At 42.3% G+C, this 19,862-nt stretch overlaps 1 protein-coding gene across 2 annotated transcripts in view; it reads right to left on the bottom strand.

The window, feature by feature from the left end:
* The window catches only part of RPS6KA2 (ribosomal protein S6 kinase A2), a 432,449-nt gene that overhangs the window by 27,906 nt on the left and 384,681 nt on the right, over positions 1-19,862 (bottom strand). For both annotated transcript variants that reach the window (XM_034765236.1, XM_034765237.1), the window contains 2 exons: positions 13,629-13,759; positions 11,276-11,401 (listed from right to left, as the gene is read on the bottom strand). In XM_034765236.1, the coding sequence (XP_034621127.1) occupies positions 11,276-11,401; positions 13,629-13,759 (257 nt within the window). The remainder of the gene's footprint in view (positions 1-11,275; positions 11,402-13,628; positions 13,760-19,862) is intronic.

Below are 19,862 nucleotides of genomic sequence, written 5' to 3'. Positions count from 1 at the left end.
TCATCTTATTTGTGCACATATATTCCAGAACAGCCGTTGGAGTTGATCCTGCTGAAATGTATCTTGAAAGGGCTTTCAGTTCATCACGTAAATCACTCGCATCAATATTGCGCATGTCATCGTGTGTCAACACTGTCTCTAGTGCCCTGCATTGCTGGTGTAGGTCTTCTTCAGGTATAGTGAGGAATTTTGGAATATCATACAACATCCCACATATACTGCTGTATTCCTTGAGCTGCATGAAACGTTCTTCAACTGACTGCATTGCACAATCTAGCACCTGGTTAAAGAATTCAACTTTGAATTGTTGTTTGGGGTCTCTTATGGGATTATCCCATGCCTCGTAATCAAAATATCTTCTTCTCTGGTGACTCTTGTATTCTTGAATGGGTGGGAAAATAGCTTCAGCATGAAGTTCCTCTGCCAATTTCTGTGCACTCTTCAGAACGTTTTGAAAACCCTCATCTGACCGGTAAGACTGTAGGTATGACTTTGCTTTGTCCAGTTGTTCCATTGCTCCAGCTATATCAAGGTCAACGCCTTGGAGTCTCTTGGTTACAACATTTATTTCAAACAGTATGTCATGCCACAACACTAAGCCACACAGAAATGTGAAGTTATGTATGTTTCTGGTGATTCCATTGCCCTCTGCCACTGTTCTCCCACGAACAGTTCCTGTCATAGCATTATCCTTCATAATGACAATTATGGCATCATCTATCTTCCCAATTTGGTGTTTGATAGGCTTTATCGCCTCCACTCGACTTTCCCATCGTGTGGCACTCAGTGGTTTCAGTGTCAGAGAGGATGTTCCCAGATGTTGCTTCAAAATTTGCCATTGATGAGTTGATGCAGAGAAAAATACATAGATGCTTTGAATTACATTAAAAAATTCAGCAACCTCACTAGAAGCTGATGCTGCATCACTGACCACCAAGTTCAATGAATGAGAACTGCATGGGACAAAAAAAGCTCGAGGGTTTAACTCTCGGATCCGTGTCTGCACTCCTCTGTTCTTTCCTCTCATGTTGGCACCATTATCGTAGCCCTGGCCTCTCATGTCAGCTATCGCAATTCCCATATCTTCCAGCTTTTTAAGAAGCACATTTATCATACCAGCTCCTGTAGTATCATCAATGTCAACAATAAATTCTAGAAAATGCTCTGGGATAGTCACCATTGCAGGGACATTTTCACTAGGTTCTGTTGTTGTTACAAAAATGCACCATTACAGTCATTTGTTCTGTATGGCTGATGTCCGGTGTGCAGTCCAGAATAACAGAGTAATATCTTGCTGACTTCAGATCTGCCATAATCTTGTTTGACTTTTGTTGCCTGTAACTGTATGATCTCATTTTTAATTGTTTTTCCAGGTAGTGATGTGTGTACATTTCTTGGGTGGTGATTCTTTTTAGATGCTCCTGGAGTACAGCATCAAACTCAGCCATCAGCTCCACAATTTTAAGGAAGTTTCCATTGTTTGGCACATACAGCTAATCTGAGGTGCCACGCAGTGCTAGGCTTTGGGTAGCAAGCATTCTCACAACGGCAATGAACCTTTTCAGAACATTTTGCCAGTAGAGACTCTGATGCAATCTTCTCTTGATGCTGATCATCTATAGTGGCCTTTAACCTTAGTCTCATCTCAAGCTCTTTTCACCTATGGAATGCTCTCTCATGGCATGCCATATTTCCAGCCAGATTTTTCCAGTCCTTTGTCCCTGTAGAACCCAATGTGGCTGAAACATTAGACTGGAAGAGTTTGCTACAAAAACAGTATGCAGCCTTCTTTGAGTACATAAGCCATGGCCTCTCCACTTTGTCACCATTGGGGATTTCACGCCAGTAATGTGTTGGATGGAAACTTCTATTTTCATTGTCTTTGGGGAACATGAAGTTTTTCACTTGCTGTGGCCTATGCAATACAAGGAAGTCCCTCAGGCTACTGCTCAAGTGGGTCCACAGTCCTAGACTTAAGGAACTAAACTCAGCAGCAGCTGTTTCTTGCGCTGCCACCACAGTCTTCTCTGATCTACACTTTTCTTCAGGAATGTGCATGGTTACATCCATTTGAGATGGAGATATGGATCCTACAGTAGCTGTCAGGTCACCAGCACTCTGACTAACTGGAAGATCAGGCATCTCCTCACCATTCACATCCTCACTGGGGCCAGAATACTCACCGTGAACATTTCTCCTTCCTGCTTAGATAGAAAAACTTCTTTTGCTTTCTTTCTTTTTCTGAATGCTGCCCCAGAGGGGCGTTTTCTTCTTTCACACATGACTGCTGTTCTGTGCCAGCTATAGTGTCTCTCAATACTCAATTGAAGGGGACAAATAAGTAGGCTGGTGGCAGGGCCTGAATGAGGAAAGATATCAGCATCTTAAAAGCCTAACTGGCTCCTATTATTTCAGTTGACTGCCTGCTCTCCTCAAGTGGGTTCAGGGAAGCAGCAGGAAACAGGAAGCTCCCTGAGAAGCTGGTGTTAATCAGTCCAGGCTCCTGGGGGTGCTAGAGAGGTACATAAGAGGCTCCTCCTCCTCTCTCTCTCTGCAGCTCCTGCTGCTTTCTGTTATTCCCTCTCAGCTTTACTCCTGTCTGCCTGTTAGGTCTCTTGAGCCCTCCTTCCTCCAGCACAGCACTCCACCATCTCTGTGCATCTAGAGCAGAGAGAATACATATGCACCAGCAGCAGACACAATTTTCTACACTCCGGGTCCTAGTGGCGTCCCCCCCCCCGCATAGTTTGGCACCTGAGGCGGCCACCTCAGTTCGCCTCATGGTAAGGCCAGCCCTGCCTATATGTATGTTTTGGCTCTTAAGACTTGTTAAAAGAGGATAATTAGGAAAAAGGTTTTAAAATATTCCCACAGATCAGAAGGCAGATCCTCATAAGCCCTTCATGTCCCATTTCCATCCCTTTGTTCTTGCTGCCATTTTTACCTCTATAAATGCTCTATCTATGATATTTGTAAAGCACCAGTCACTGTTGTACTTAGATATTCCCAGCTCATCCTCTGCACACACAATTTTAGCTATTAAGAGTTTCCATACCTTCCCTTTTGCAGAATATCACATGAGCAGCTTCTTGCAAAGTAGGCCCCATGTGCAAGTCCACAATCTTCCACAAGGGGCAAGAAACTCAAGGAGTTTGTCCAAATCTGTTCTGAAACCCGTGTTTATTGAATGGCATCATGTACAATAACTCCTCGCTTAACATTGTAGTTGTGTTCCTGAAAAATGCGACTTTAAGCGAAACGATGTTAAGCAAATCCAATTTCCCCATAAGAATTAATGTAAAGTGGGGGGAGGGTTAGGTTCTAGGGAATTTTTTTTCACCAGACAAAAGACTATTTTATATATATATATATATATACACACACACAGTATAAGTTTTAAACAAACAATTTAATACTGTACACAGCAATGATGATTGTGAAGCTTGGTTGAAGTGGTGGAGTCAGAGGGTGGAATATTTCCCAGGGAATGCCTTAGTGCTGAATGATGAACTAGCACTTGGCTGAGCCCTCAAGGGCTAACACATTGTTGTTAATGTAGCCTCCATTCTACAAGGCAGCACAAATGGAGGGCGGGGAGACAGCATGGCAGACAGAGACACATACCGTGTGTGTGAGTGTGAGTGAGAGATGCACATTGCCCCTTTAAGTACGCTGACCCCACTCTAAGTACATTGCCTTTTTAAGTAGATCAGCAAGTTGAGACAGTAGCTGCTGCTAGCAAGCTCCCTCCATCCTGAGCCCTGTCGTGTGTCCCCCTGCCCCCCATGGAGATGGGTAAGCGGGGGGCAGAAGCAGAGGGGAGGGGGACACCCTGACATTAGCACCCCTCTTCCCCGCACAGCAAGCAGGAGGCTTCCGGAGCAGCTCCAAGGCAGAGGGCAGGAGCAGCACATAGCGGGGGCGGGGGGGAGGGACAGCTGAACTGCCGGCAATTGAAAGCCTGCTGGGCAGCTGCTGCACAGGGAACTTATGGGTGTGGGGAGCTGATAGGGGGGCTGCCGATCCACCCTGGTTCTGAGCCCCCACCAGCCAGCTGCAATGGGCTGCTCTTTCTGCGAGCAGTGGACAAAGCAGGCAGCTGCCAAACAACGTTATAAGGGAGCATTGTGCAACTTTAAACAAGCATGTTCTCTAATTGATCAGCAACAAACAACAAAACAATGTTAACCGGGATGACTTTAAGTGAGGAGTTACTGTACTCTACTGATGCTGTTGTCATGCTACCAGCCTAAGCATCCTTTGACTGATAATAAGTAGCTTTTACTGAACTGTTAGGCCTACAGGATTTTTAGTGTCTCCAAGAAGAATGACAATGGAAGTACTGATTTCCCCCCCTATTTTCTGGGGTCAGAAAAGGCCATGTCTCTGATGCCTTCATTTTATTGGGTTACTTTTTGCATCATTTAATCATCAATGATAAATCAAACCTGTTCTTGTCTGACGGTGATGGTGTCTTGATCATGTCCCTTGGGAGTCCATGCTACCGACTAACTGCTCTCACCATCCAACTTTTCCCCAAAACTTTTCCTTAGCTTCAAGCCTTTGCCTCTTGTCCTGCCCTCCTCAGCGACTGAATATTTGCCATCTATCATTTCTATCACCTGGAAGATATTTATAGATTTTGATCATGTCCCCCTGGACGCTTGTCTTTCCTCAACTGTACACATTCTAGCTTCCCCAAGCTCTCCTGATATAGCATGCCTTGCAGTCCTTGTGTAGTATCTATTGTTCATTCTTAGTATTTTCTTTGGCATGTCTGTATTCCTCTTTAAAATATGGGGACTAGAACTGCATAAATTATTCTAGATATGGTCACACTGGGACTATGTAGAGCAGCACTAATACCTCATTAATTAGCTAGTGATCTGTGACAAACCCTATGTAATATAGTACTATAACAGAATCTGCTCGCAGAAGTGTGTGTGTGTGTGTATGTGCGAGAGAAAGAGAGAGAATGGGAAATTTATTAATCTGTTTTCCTGTTTAAACAAAAGTGCTTTTTCATAGTCATAATGAAGGATGGAGAAAACAAACTTATGTTAAGTTGCTCTTTGCTATAAATGTTCAAATGTTCATGCTTTCCTCCTGAGAAATATCTGGCATACACTGATCGTTTTCATTACATTATCGTCTGATTAAGGGGGTTGGGGAGAGCTGGGGTAAAATCCTGGGGGAGATTTCTTCTCCTGGGGAAATACTGACACATACCTGTCATTTGATGTGATCTGGTCCATTCTAAAGATTTTAGGCAAAATATTTCCTCTTCATAAGTATTTTTGTAAGTAATCTCTGGAAGGGTGCAGTTAACACTCAGAGACATGGAGATTACATTGGAGACAAGAAAATCATTCCAACCTTCTCTCCAGCTGAATTTAAACATGGGACTCTTGGGAACCCCTGGCAGCACCTAAACTTGTTCTTGATGCCAACTCTCCCCAGTAGTGTTGGGTCCTATACTACAGTGCCCCGGGACGGAAATACAGAGCCAAATCTCAAGATCCTTACGCAGCCCTCATTTCACCCCACCCCCCGCCTAATAAAATCAATGGAGTTTGCATGACAAAGGACAGTAAAATCTGGACCTCAGAATTTGGCCTATACACGTCCGTCCCATTCCCTCCCTTGTTACCTAATCAGGTTTAACACTGAGCATTATTTTTGTTATTGCTTGGCTCCAGGAACATATCCCATTTGATACTATGCAGTTACACTGTATGCTAGATTTGTTCAATTTACTGTGAAACTTGTTTCACTGTTAAATAAAAAAAAGTTTCTTAAAATTGCCCTGATCTTGCAAACTAAGCACACAAATGGACCCTGGATCCCATCCAGAGCCCTGCTAAAATCAGAGGGGCTATATGTAGGCACTTGCTTCTAGGAGCTGGCAAGATTGGGGCCAAAGGATATAGCAAACCTGAGATTGTCCATTGAAATTCTCATTACACTTCCTAGTGGGCAATTTATTTATTCCATGCCCACAAGTGTGGTGGGTGCCTTGTGGACAGATGCACATAAACATGGTCTCTCCCCTGAAGAGTTTACAATCTGCTTCATTTCAGACAGATGACTCCCATTTTCAGAGAGAGCGAGTGGCCAGGCAAAGCAGTCCAAATAATACAGACACCTCAACAAGCAATCAGACTTGAGGACCTCGGGGCAGAATTTTTTCCTTTTTCTGCTTCAATAAACAAAGACATACAAATTCCTGTTTCCTTAAAAAGAATACCAAACAAATGCCTCAACCTGCCAGACAGTGTTGGAAGGCTAAATTTATCTTAGTAGTTATTCAGTGCTTTCTGCACTTAGTAATAAACTCCTGATATAGCTGCAGGTTATGAGGAGAATATTGTGCAATGAGCTACATTTTATTGAGTACTCTCTAGCCTTCAGACTAATATGCTTTCATGTCTATTTAGGTCAAGCATCTGAAAACCAGCAAATTACAACTATGAACATTAACGGAAAGGAGAAGAGAAGAGAAGCAAAGGTTAATTATGATATATACCACTTGGGCTTTCTTCGCTAGACCACTTCACTCAGGGTCATTAGCACAGAAATACATGTATTTTGGGGGACTGATTACACAGACCCTGCAATAATAGCCCGTCACTCTGATGGGTTATCAACTGCTCTCTGTTGATGGCTTGTAGACGCTGCCTTTCCATTTGTACTTGTAGACACTGCTTCTCCATTTGTTTTGTATCTGTACAGCTTACATAAAATGCACCTTTCTTCCAAATCAGCCTATATCAAAACATACAGGGGTGGATGCATCCACAGAATGCTTACTAATTATGAGCGTTATAAGCTAAAAGTAAATGTCATTTTATCCTAGAGAGGGGCCCATGCTGTAAAATTTTTCTCTATATCAAAAATTTGACTCTGCTCAAAGCTGGGGAGTGTTTGGAGCCAGGGTGTTGGCTTGGCACATTATAGAGATAGGATAAAGTCATTACATTCAGATGCAGTTTCCAGATCCAACTTCCTCAAGGTGTTGGGGTGTTCAGGTCTCGGGTGTTCATTTGTGCCCATCTGTACTTTATGCTTTTTTTGGCCAGATTCTCTCCCATGATCCAGTCACTCTGCCTGGCTCCAATAGTAAGAAGGGGCCAGAAAGCCATCAGATCTTACTAGTTGGAGATTCCTTCAGCATGGGAGAATCCACAGCTGGCATGGAGTTGATGTAGCTGGCTCCTGTACCATTCACATCTGCAGCCTCTGGTGAAGGTGGCATGTTGGGGCAGACGGGATCATGGCTGGAGCACTACTCTGCTTTGGCCATTCTCTACTAGAGTAACAGCCCCTGTGGGCTAGAACCAACCCATGTAGTTTAGAGCACGCCCTAGAATCAGAGAGAGGTAGCCAGCGCCTCTGCAGTCTCACTTCAGCTCTGGCCAGTGGAAAATGGACACATCTGAGAATCTAGCCCCATATCTTCATTGCGATTTGCATATAGGGATCAAAGCTGAAAATCAGCAACAGTATTTAAACAAAGAAAACTTTTCTCCAAGAGTGCTGACTTGTATCAAGTCTCTGGAATGTTTTCCAGTGTCTGATTTGCTACTCCCTTGTTGTAGCAAAGCTGTTGCCTTTCTTCTTTGAAGCAAAGCTCTCGATCTGTTTTGGGGATTTCATATCAATTGTTTTTTTCTTTGGTACAATATCCTCCCCAGATACGCACACACTTGCTGAAGCATTTTCCTTTTACTTAAGTGACTTACTTTCTCTTAATACTGAGATAACTTAAATAGATTGACCTGATTTTCATTTACTCTTTGACACCACTGGTACAATGACACCAATATAATCCGTGCAAACGTGCTCGACAAAACCAAACCCCTTTGCTGTTTAAAATCCCAAGACATCTGCTATACCTGCCTTTGCAAACACGTCAATATTTGAAGGCTCTGAACCAGAGCAGAGATCTGTAAAATGATCATTTTTCCAATTCCTTTCCTCGTGTCTGTGCCTTCCCAAGGATCTCGGGGAAGTGAGTGACATTACCTGTATTTATATCGCAAAACTGCACACCAAACAATAAACCTCCAGCAACCATTTTAGTTGAATTCTCTGTAACTTGGACGTGAGGTGGAAAAGAGACCCAATGGAAAAATTTCAAAAGCACGTAACGCTCATTTTTATAAGTGAATTAGGCAACCAGGAGCTTTTGGGCTTGCCTACATGAACATTTAGCTTGTGGCAAGCAGGGGTGTAAATCTATCTTACACTAACCTGCACTTAATGCCCATGTGGACCCTGCTGATGCGCACTGAGAGTTTGTTAGTGTGCTTTCAGCTACCCTGCTTTGAAACGGGAGTGGATCGCACTTTAGGGAATTCTTAGTGCACAGCAGCAGGGTGCACATGGACAGCTAATGCACAGCAGAGTCACATCCCAGCTTGCCAGGCAAGACCTACGTCTAATTGTAATTTAGTTAATACCCTAAGAATTGTGTCATGTAGACACAGGTCATTTTAATGTGCACAAACTAAAGTTAGTGCATAACAACCCCCCTGCATAGACAAACGCAGCTCACCTAAGTGAGTTAGGTGCCTAATGCCTATGTAAAGCCAATGAGAATTAGGTGCCTAAACTGCTTAGGTGCTTTAAAAAATCCCTCTAGGCTTCTCTTTGTATCTTTAGGTGCCTAAATACCTTTATAAATATGGCCCCAGCTAGTTGCATGATGTGGACAGAGAAGGCAGATGAACAATAGTGTGAAAAAGGGGAGAAATGCCATACATTTTAACAAACATACTGTTTCTGGATTAGGGAGGGGTTCCTTTTATTGGGTGGCTTTTCTGGCTGCAGCTCTGAGTTATTCTGTCTCAGTACTCTGACTCAATTTATGGAGAATCTATTTTCCGACACAGAAATAGTAAATAAATCCCAACAGGGACTGTGCAGCATGGTGTGTTGTGTCCTCAGGGCAACTGGCAGAGATTATTCACTCAGTGACATTATTCATATCTTCCTGCAGTGATTCCACAAAGTCATGTTCCTAGCTTCTTTGCTGCTGATACCACTGTCCTGTGGGGGAATATTCTCTTAAGTGCTAACACTGGGCTAGAGAAAGAGTGACAATGACTCTCTAGCCTGGTGGTTGGGGCACTCACTGGAGGTTCCAATCCTCCCGCTCCAAGGACCATTTAATTATTTAGACAAAATGGAACTGCTTCAACAGGAGTGAGGCCTACCCCAGAACATCCTGCAGGTCAAGGCACTCTCTTGAGAGGGAGTAGACTCAAGTTCAAATCCCTGCTCCACATCGGGCAAAGGAGAGAACTGAACCTGATTTTCCTATGTCTTGGGTGTTTCCTATGTCTGGGCTACTATAAGGGGGACACTGCCATCACCTCCTCCGGCCTTTTTGTGTGGGTTAAGTGTGCTCTGTGCACACCTCCCAGATTTGGGCCCCATAGGGTGGGGGAAATGCTTAATTTGAGGAACCCAATGGGACTTAGGCATCTGATAGACATCCGAGCACCTAGATTAAGGTGGCTCTGTGTATGCTCGCTGGCAGAAACTAGGTCCCTAGGGGACTTTAACATGGAAATTTAGTTGCCAAGGAACTTCAGGCACCTAAAGAGTTAAGTGGCAGCTGAGCAGGGGTTTTGAGGATCGTAGTAGTACCTAAAGGCATCTAGCCCTTTGAGCTTTGTTTTCATGCTTACTACCAAAGATATCAAAATATTTAACACTAAGAAAATATTAAATACATTTTTGGTTCAAAACATGTTTCTGTGCAGGCACAGATGTAATTTCATTAAAGTAAAATTATTCCTACTACAACCCAGCACCATCTGTTGACAAGAACAGTGGACATTGGAAAATTGTAACTTCTCCATTCACTTTACATGGAAAACCTCACAAGTTCACACAGAAGTCCACGCTCCTTTTCAGCATGTGGTTGTGTACTTAATCAACTGCTACCTCAACATGGACATGAACAAACTCAATTATCATGAAACTCTCATCTCCCTATCCCACCTGCAAAGACACAATTTATAACAAAACTAAGTTTCAAATCCATTTTGAAACTTAGAAAAGGAAAATATTCAGAAGAAAGGTAATTTGCTGATGTCCCGCATATACTGCAAGTTCAGCAAACATACTCAACTACATACCACAATTTGATTTCAAGTAAATATCCACCTTTACCTTATGTTTATTTATGCACCAGTTTCCACTAGATAATACAGGATCATTGGGCCTGATTCTACTACCCTAAGTCACACTGAGGACTCAGATCTCTCTGGAAATAGTCCCATTGATTTCAGCTTCAAATCACGACCATGCATTATCCCCTTTTCTTGCAGAAAGAACATGTCACTGTCTACTTCTCTGACACTTGAGCTTTTTTGTTAGTATCTATTTTTCTTCAAGATGCTAAACATGTTTAATGTTTGGAACTTTTCCTCCAAAGACAAACCCTCCAGACCATCAGCCAGTCCTGTGGGTTTCATCCTCTGCTCTCTCTAATACCTGCATATCCTTTATTTAATACAGGCAACAGATGCTGCAACTTAATACTCCAGATATGACCTTACCAAAGAATTATACAGAGAGACCATTATTTCCTATTCGAAAATAATTCCCTTTTTATACACCCTTGCAACTTGCTGGCTTTCTTTGCTGCAGCTGTGCACTGTGACTCTACCAAATGTAAAGTCCTTTGCTTTTTCTTTCATGTCTAACTGAAGTCTATTTAATTAATATTTTAATTCTCTGTTGGATCTCTCCATTGGTCTCCTTTGTGCGTTGGTAGTGTGTCTGAATGCCAATGAGACAGAAGGGGCAGGGAATCTGATTAATCACAGGTGCCTATGATAGTGCAGTATATTTCTTTTCCCAAACATCTCTAATTATACTCAGGAAGTGTCATAGTTTAATACACCCTGGAGAATGAGAAACAAAGGTGGTTTGCATTTATAAGAAGTATACTTCACAACATTTTTTTCTTCATTTGGGGGCTATTTCAATTTAGATCCTGTTCAAATCTATTATCTAGGTAGCAGGGAGAGTGGCTGAAATGATTAACAATAATCTAAACCTGACTGAATTGATATTCTGTATGAGAATGAAAGGTCCTTTCCTTCTGCAATTTCATTTGCTGAGGTTAAATCAGAAGGATGAACCTTAAAGGTCAACATCTAATCCTTCTAAAAAACAAACCAGTCAGTGGCCAGATTGATGCCCAATGTAATGGAGCAGCCTTGACCATATATTTGCATCTGCCAGGATGATTTCTTACCTTCACTGCAAACTCTGCTTCTGTTACTTTATGCACACACCTCTTGCATACTGAATAGGAGCCAACACCTATGTCCTCCTTGATCTCATATCCATCTGTAAAATGAATATTGTTCCCATGTAACTGCTGTAGAGAAAGACAAAACAAGGGAAATCAAAAGACAAGCATTATGGAACCATAAAAACAGAAGAATCCTGGCCAGTGACAATAAAGGGACTGCTGAGCTCACCCTCTCCAAACATCTACCAAGGATCCATTGTCCTTAGAAATTATTTAAGTTCAGTTCAATGAAGTTGTGGCCACTTTCTAAATAAATGTATCTCCTTCCTTATTGGTGTTCTTCCTCAGTAAACTACAACTGTATGTCTAGAAACAATGGCTGAGATGGTTTTAGCCATATGTGGGATTTGGAGATCCAATTCCCATTAGAAATTAATCACACTCTTTCTCTGGCCCAATGAATAGTTAAGTATTTATACAAAGAGGAACAGCTCCAACAGGACAGATTGAGAGACTGACTCAATAGGACGGTGGTTAAGGTAGAGAGATTTGAATCTAGGTCTCCCACGTGCCAAGTGAGTGCCCTAACCACTGAGATATTAGCTGTTCTGGGAGTTGTGTCTGTCTGTTTTGTTTTTCACAGAGAATTCTGAAGTCTCATTTTTGGCCCAATGAGAAATGAAGCCTAATGCTGAATCCTCAAAATGTTTTTCAAAATGGAATTCTTGTTTTTTGGCCAGCCTCAGTAATTGCCTGTGAAGTGTTCTGTGCTACTATTGTACAAAACAAGCTATATAAAAATTATACTGCATTGTATCACACAGAATATTAGCAGGATGAAAGCTGATACCATAAGCAGGGGCACTCACCATGAAGTGCATCAGAAAAGTCCTTGTGTGCAAGACTGCAATACTCACGTGGTCACAGTGCTATTCACTCAAGTGTGTGGAGTTCTTTTAGTTTGCGTGCAAATCTGCACTAATGAGTAAGTGGGCAGAAACAGTCCTCACACACAACTGATACTCTCTTTGCCATTCCCAAAAGAGCCAAGGAGACAGGGCGAGCTCCAAGTTTTTTGCCGCCTTACAAGGCATGTGGGGCGGGGGGACTTGGACCTGTTCTGGGCACCATGAAAAATTATACAAACCTGCCACCCCTGAGTGACCCATCCTCTGTTGTCCACTCCCAGCTTCTGGCAGTCAGCGGCTAGGACACCCAGAGCATGGGGTTGCATCCCTGACCAACTTGGCTAATAGCCATTGACGGACCTACCCTCTATGAACTTATCTAATTCTTTTTTGAATCCCATTATAGTTTTGGCCTCCACAACATCCCCTGGCAATGAGTTCCACAGGTTGACTGTGTGTCGTGTGAAGGATAAATAGATAAGTCCGAAAATAGGACAGAAAATATCATAATGCCACTATATAAATCCATGGTATGCCCACATCTTGAATACTGCGTGCCATTCTGGTAGATGCATTCAAAAAAGATATATTAGCATTGGACACAGTACAGAGAAGGGCAACAAAAATTATTAGGGGGATGGAACAACTTTCATACAAAGAGAGATTAAAAAGATTGGGACTGTTCATCTTAGAAAGGAGACAACTAAGGGGAGGATATGATGGAGATCTATAAAATCATGAATGGTGGGGAGAAAATGAATAAGGAAGCGTTATTTACCCCATCACATGACACAAGAACCAGGGGTCACCCAATTAAATTAATAGGCAGCAGGTTTAAAAAAAACACGAGAAAGGGTACGTCTTCACAGAATGCACAGTTAACTTATGGAACTCATTGCCAGGAGATGTTGTGAAGGCCAAAATGACAATAGGGTTAAAAAGAATTATATAAGTTCATGGAGTATAAATCCACCAATGGCTATTAACCAAGATGATCAGGGATGTGAATCAGATTCTGTGGTTGTCAGAAGCTGGGACTCAATGACAGGGATTGGATCACTTGATAAATTTCCCTGTTATGTTTATTTCCTCTGAAGCATCTGGCAGCGGTCACTTTTGGAAGACGGGATATTGATCCGGACAGACCACTGGTCTGACCCAGTATGGCCATTCATATGCCCATGAGCCAGCTCATAGTCAGGTATTTAGAAGTGCACTTTGTTTCAGTAATTAAATTGTGTGATTGACATTTTCTTTATGCCAGTAAATAGGAAAGTTGAACGTAAAACTAAAAGCCTTTGGAATATCTTTCTTTTTGCACCTTCTGCCGGCTGTATGTAAATAGACATGGGATGGATAATCTGATTGACTGATGTAGTTTAAAATGTACTATGCGGCTATATATCTGCTCATCAAATGTGAAGTATAATGCAAAGTGTCAGTACCTGCACAATTGGATGAACTGTGATTTTGTGCAAATCTGGCTGTGAAGGCTCTTGCACCAAGCTGGATGCAATGAAGCTGAATCCTCTAAAAAGATGATGAGCATTGGCACTGGGAGGAACACCAGGGGAATCTGCAGAAGAAACGAGGGTATGACTACATGAGACACCTAGAGATCAGAAGGTGAGTAATGGTACAACATTTGCAGCAATGAAGGTCACCACTACCATCCAACAGCAAGCCCTACTAAATTAGCAGTCACACTCTCATAGTCTCCGTCATTATCTCAAGACTCTGATATGCATGAATCACCTCCTCCCACCCTGTATCTGAACACAGAGGGGAACATCCATGCATGGATCTCCCCTCTCCTGCACATCAGTCTTGTTGCACAGCACCATTACAACAGAGGGCACTCCACAAGTCTGGGGTCCATGCAGAGAGGGAAGGGGCTGGGCAGGCTGGGAGAAAGAGTGGGCAGATTGGGGGCTCTGTTCTCCCTTTGGCCTTGTGGAGATTCCCCAGGGGAAAAAAATACAACCCACGGCTAGAAAGTAGAACTCCTATTTTATGAACTAATTGGGAACTGAATTCAGAAAATCGAACAGTTCATAAAATTGAACATCTAAAATTAGAGTAGGTATGGTGCATAAGTAGGAGGGTGGCAGACTGCTTGGCTTTCTTCTTGTCCTTCAGTCCAAGGCACTGAAGCCATTGGAATGTGAAGGGATGTCAATGTGTTCTTCATCAACATCACTATTGTTACGGAGGTTCTTTATTCCTGGCCGTGAAAAGTGGTTCATATAAGATGGTTGTTCGTAAGATTGATGTTTGTGAAATCGAGGTTCTACTGAATTATTTCCCCCTCTCTCCCCTGTCCCCAGAGCCCTGCTCTGAGGCCTGGGAATTGCCACGACCAGAAGGAGTGTAGAGAAGCATGAACGGAGATGTGTTGTCTGGGTCAGGGCAGTGGGGAGAAACCACAGGTGTGGAGCAATGGCAGATGTATGGTGCCTCTGCACAGCTGGTTCCTGGCCTGGTTGAAATCTAGCAGGTTTAGGGGTGGGAGCAGTCGCCTATTCCATGTGGGAATGGGGGGGGAGGGAGAGCATATAGGGTTGCCCCTGGATAGACCAACTGGACCAACTACTCTGAAGGGATCATCAGGGATATTTCTTTCCCTTAAGATCCTCTCTCATTGTAAAGCCCATGGAAGGGGGTGATCTGGGTCTTAAAAAGTTTAAATCCTTCTGCCCTTTGAGTCACACACCCATACAACATTCTCTGGTAGCCAGCCCAAGAATTAACCTGACATAGCAAGGAAAATAAGAGTTACATTGTATTTATCATTTTTAAAATGAACACTTATAAACATTTTTAAACAAAGCAAATAACAGGGCTCAGTAATAGCTACTGGTACCATCCCTGGATTTTAACTAGATGGGTATTCTAAAACCCATGCTACTTATTTTTTCCCCTTTCATTGTTTTTCTGATGCTTCCTCCAGTTACAAAGCAAGCATTTTTCTACAAAAAGGTCAAGGAGCTAAACCTTCCTTATTAAAGTACCTCCTGGTAGAAAACTTGTAGGACATCCAGTTTCACCTGAGCAAAGAGCGTACATCCCCCTAGGGCCAGGTAGACAACTCTTGATTCTTGCGTGCAACCTCTGTTGACATCAATAGCGATGTTAATTGATGTCAATGGGCCTGGCATGCACAGTTGTTCATGGTCCTTAGTGCCCTGGAATTACCCAGCAAGGTAAACATTTCCCAAAGAAATGCAGTAAGAATAATGAATAGAGAAAGAGATGCTCTAAATAGTTCTTCTGAGACCAGCATATGACAAACATGTTAAGAGGAAATGATCTGCCCCACACTGTAGAGGTTAGTGCAGCCAAGGTTGCAGCTGGTACGTACTTCATCAGGGATCATTCTTAGCTTTGACATGAATTAGAAATAAATACACTGAGTCAGACCCATCTCCAGAGCGTCAGAAAGATCATGTTTGTTTGTTAAAATTATCTGAGCTGGCTGTTCATCTCTCAGCATATTGGAGAGTTCTCTCTTTCCAAAAGCTCACACTGAATCACCAGGCCTCATGCAAAATCAGATGCTGCACTGGCATATGCATCACATCAGTTTTACAAGCCTGGCTAATAAAAAAGTAGGAATGAACATTTTGGTGTAGGGACAGGCCCAAATCAAAACCAAATCTGAACACACTTGAACTTTAGGAAAACTCAGCTCCTGCTCCAAACTCTATGACCCCAGTGCCTTTCTACTTAAAAGCTAACTACTAATCCACAGCCAATTTCTTCATCGACAACTGCACTAATTATTTTGTTTCCAACATCAAAAGTTGACCACAACTAGCTAGTATGTCTATAAACATGACTTTAATCTGTCCGCACTGAGTCTCTCAAATGCACATTGATCTCTCAAACTAAAAAAAAAAAATAAAAAAAATCATTTTGCACTTCTATAGCATCTTTCATAAGAAGATCTCAAAGTACTTTACAAATATCAATTAACTGAGTTTCACAATACTACTTGGGAGGTAAGCATTGTTATCCTTGTTTTACAGATAGAGAAACAGACACGGAGATGAAGTGACAATGTCACACAGGATATCTGGCTCACAACAGAAACCAGGAATCCTGACTCCTTGTTGTCTGTTCTCTCCTAGACCACACAAAACAACTTCTGATGTAGCAAATTATTCAACTGGTAAGTTATTGGGGCCAAAACTGATATGTAAATATTTTCCAGACAGTAGAACTTGTGCAGAATGTAAAACAACAGGTTATGCTTGTACTTTGTTTTTATTTCTCTCTGGCACCCTCAATAAAACACAGCAACAGAATTATCATGACCAAGATATAGGCCATCTTTACAGCACTGTCTGTTTGAGTTTGTCATTAGTGACAGGGTGGATAATTCTCAGGTCCGAATCATGACAAGAAAGGAAACAATAAAACATGTGCCTGTTTGACCCCATTAGACATACAATGTGCTTCTATGATTATGACAGTTTCTGTATAATACACTCCTCCAAGTGTAGATCTACACAGCCAAGCAGCGAGAGGGAGACCCTGGCACACATTTATGTAGCGTTTGTCATGCTGCAGCCCCTTTTTTCTGCCTCCTCCAGAAGTTCTGGCTGCACTTTCTTCTACACCTCCTTGTATTTGCACACCTCATCCATGGCCCAGCAAAATCGTGAGACCTCCTTGTCAACCTCTCCTCCTGGTGCTGGCCAAAATGGCCATCCAGCAGACCAGGAGGAAGAAGTTTGATCAGGGTGGAGTGTAGAGAGGCTGCTCTAAGACAGTGGGGCCTCTTTCCATTCTTTTGTTGCTTCATGTCTCTGAGTGATGTCCACTGGCTCCTTGCATTCCTTGGAGGAGTGGTGGATACTATTCTCTGCTTGATGTCCCCCTCTGGATCCCTCATTTTGGCCCTATGAGCTTGACTCCTGTCCCTGCATTCTCCTTTTTTGTCCCTCGAACTAAGTTGTGGTCTGGGCTTTGTGGTTCCTCCACCTTGGCTCAGGGGGAGGGCCTTTAGTTTTGAGTGGGCCTACGCCTTCCCCTCCTAATACCTGCAGTAGGTACACAGCCAGCTGGTTCTTTAACAGACACCACAGTATGCTGCTGTAGATGATTCACATTAATTTGGGGATCAGAGTGTTCATAAAAGCAAAGAATTCACCTAAACATTGGGTGGTCACAAGTATAATGGATGCGGGCCCTGTCCAACCTTCACTACATTGTTTTTTCATTTCATCATTGACGTATGAATTCACACAGTGCAGCACTTGAAGAACTCTGTAATATAATTTTATTATATAGGTTCTTAGAGTGGCACTCTTCAAAGCCCACCCCAGGGGTAGTCAATTATTTTTTGTCAACGTCCAAATTTCTTGGTCAAGGTATAGCCAAGGTCCAGACTTCAGAGAAAATAATAAAAAAATAATGATAAGTAAATAAAAAAATTTGGGGGTCCATTCAAAAGCATCTGGGGGTACAGATTTGGCCCACGGTCTGTCTATTGACTACTCCTGGCCTACCCTATTGCATTTAAGCAGACAATACCCAATGCTTATTATACTTTTTAAATTCACATACACAAATATTTACCTGAAACTCTTTAATTCTAAGCACCCTCATATTGCACAAATCACTTATCCAGCAAAAATCCATTACCACAAAAATCACACTTGTCCAAGTATTTTTGATGTCCACAAAACATTTAGGACAAATTATATATTTATGCTGCAGGAAGGTAGCAAGTAGACACCACTTTATTGTAGGGAATAACCCGGATCCTAATGGATACATATCAATGACAAGAAACTACAAATTTGAACAGTAACTGATACAAATACTAGGCTTCTGTAATATAATTCCACTTACTGCTAGAACATAATCAATCATTAAATTAAGATACAGTTATTATGATTAATTGTGAATAGAAGGCAAAAATTACATTACAGTAAAAGGGTGACATAATGACCCACAACACAGAAGCTTCATAATAAACATAATAAACCGCAACGGAGAAGCTTAATTGGTTTACAGTTTCAACAGACCCATAGGATGTACGGGAACCATGGGATTGTTCACTGTTTCCTTTTCTTTTTCTTAACAAAATAAATAATTTCAATGGAAAACTATTTGTTAGCAAAGATATGGTGCTCGGACAAGGACTACTGTAGATGGGCCTGATTTTTATTTATATGGCGGCCCCTTTACCCTGCTCTGGAAGTGTAAGGGGGGGGGTCTTAAAGTGGCAACAGATCACATTTACACCCATTTTAAAATTATTGGGCCTGATTCTTATTTAGACATCTACTCTGCAAATGAAGGTGCGACTGTAGCGTGTGTAGGCATACGTGCACTAGCTTTAATCTAGCTACCGAAGGTAACAAGAATAATGAAGATGTGGCGGCACAGGTTTCAGCGTGGGCTAGCAACCTGAGTATGTACCCAGGTTCCCTGGCGGGAATGTACCGGGGCAGCTGGCCCATGCTGAAGTCTGTGCTGCCATGACTTCACTACTATTGTTACCAGTGCTAGATAGATTAAAGCCAGCATCGGTATGCCTTCCTGTGCTGTAATCACTTGTGCCCTGGCAGTGGAAGAGGGTCTTAATGTAAATGGGGCTCAGGCCAAATAATTTAAAAAAGAGTCCCCATGTAAGTCTGTTTTGCACAAAATATCAAATTGAATCTGACAGTTAATGATCAGAAAATACCTGTGAAAAGAAACATATGTAGTATTAACCATGTAATTCTGTTCATCAGCACACTCGGGCAGACCGTGGTTTTCATGCCAATAAAACTGGCAAAGCGTGAACCCCAAAAGCATTTAGATGTCCAAATGTGTCTCTCACCTTCTTCAAACTAACTGCCAGACCACAAATCTCACAAGAACAGACTAGCTTGTAAAGTTTCCAGCATTTCACAGATGTGCCTCCAGGTTCCATAGAGATCTGAATTAAATGTAGAAATAGTGGTGTAAAAATGTCTGGTACCCTACAGGGGATGCAGCTCTCCCTGTGCCTGCAACAGCCCTCAAGAGCCTGACCGTAGCAAAAAATTAGGAAGTGTAAAGGGGTGATCAAAATAAAGTGTTACAAGCATTTTTCACACCGTGAAAAGTTTGAGTCAAGCTTTGGGTGAAGGTCTGAATTATTTTTAAGAGCGAGGCCTTAGGCAAAACCACAGTCAGCCTGAACCAAAACTATGGGAAAGTTCAGCTTTGGGTCCAAGTGCCATGATCCATCTCTAGTGGTTTTATTCTTATCAGAACTGATCCACTCATTTCTTATAATTCTGAGACAAGCTGGGGGTTGAAGCTTGAAGCCAGAGGCTGCAATTTTATTCTAATACTTAACATTATCTATAGCACTTACCATCTTCAAAGGGCTTTACAAACAATAAAAAGTAACTCTTTGCACTGGTGGGGCACATAGTTAAGTATTATTGTGTCCATTTTGCAGATGGGGAACCTGTGGCAGGGTGGTTAAATGATTTGTCCAGGGTCACAGAGAGTCAGTGTTGCAGCTGGGATTGGTGCTTAGGAGGTTACTGGTACCACTGTTGTCTGTTCAAAAGACTGACCCACAAGGGTAACAACTGCCCGGCATATGTTATCGCTAGTCTGAAGTGGAAATTATGAATAAAAATAGGAACAACAGTCCCATGTGGAGCATTTATTGGTCATTAACCAGC

This window comes from Trachemys scripta, chromosome 3 (assembly GCF_013100865.1).
Source record: "Trachemys scripta elegans isolate TJP31775 chromosome 3, CAS_Tse_1.0, whole genome shotgun sequence".
Taxonomy (NCBI): Eukaryota; Metazoa; Chordata; order Testudines; family Emydidae; genus Trachemys; species Trachemys scripta.
Note: the sequence above shows the minus strand (reverse complement) of the source record. Positions and strands in the feature narration are given on the sequence as shown.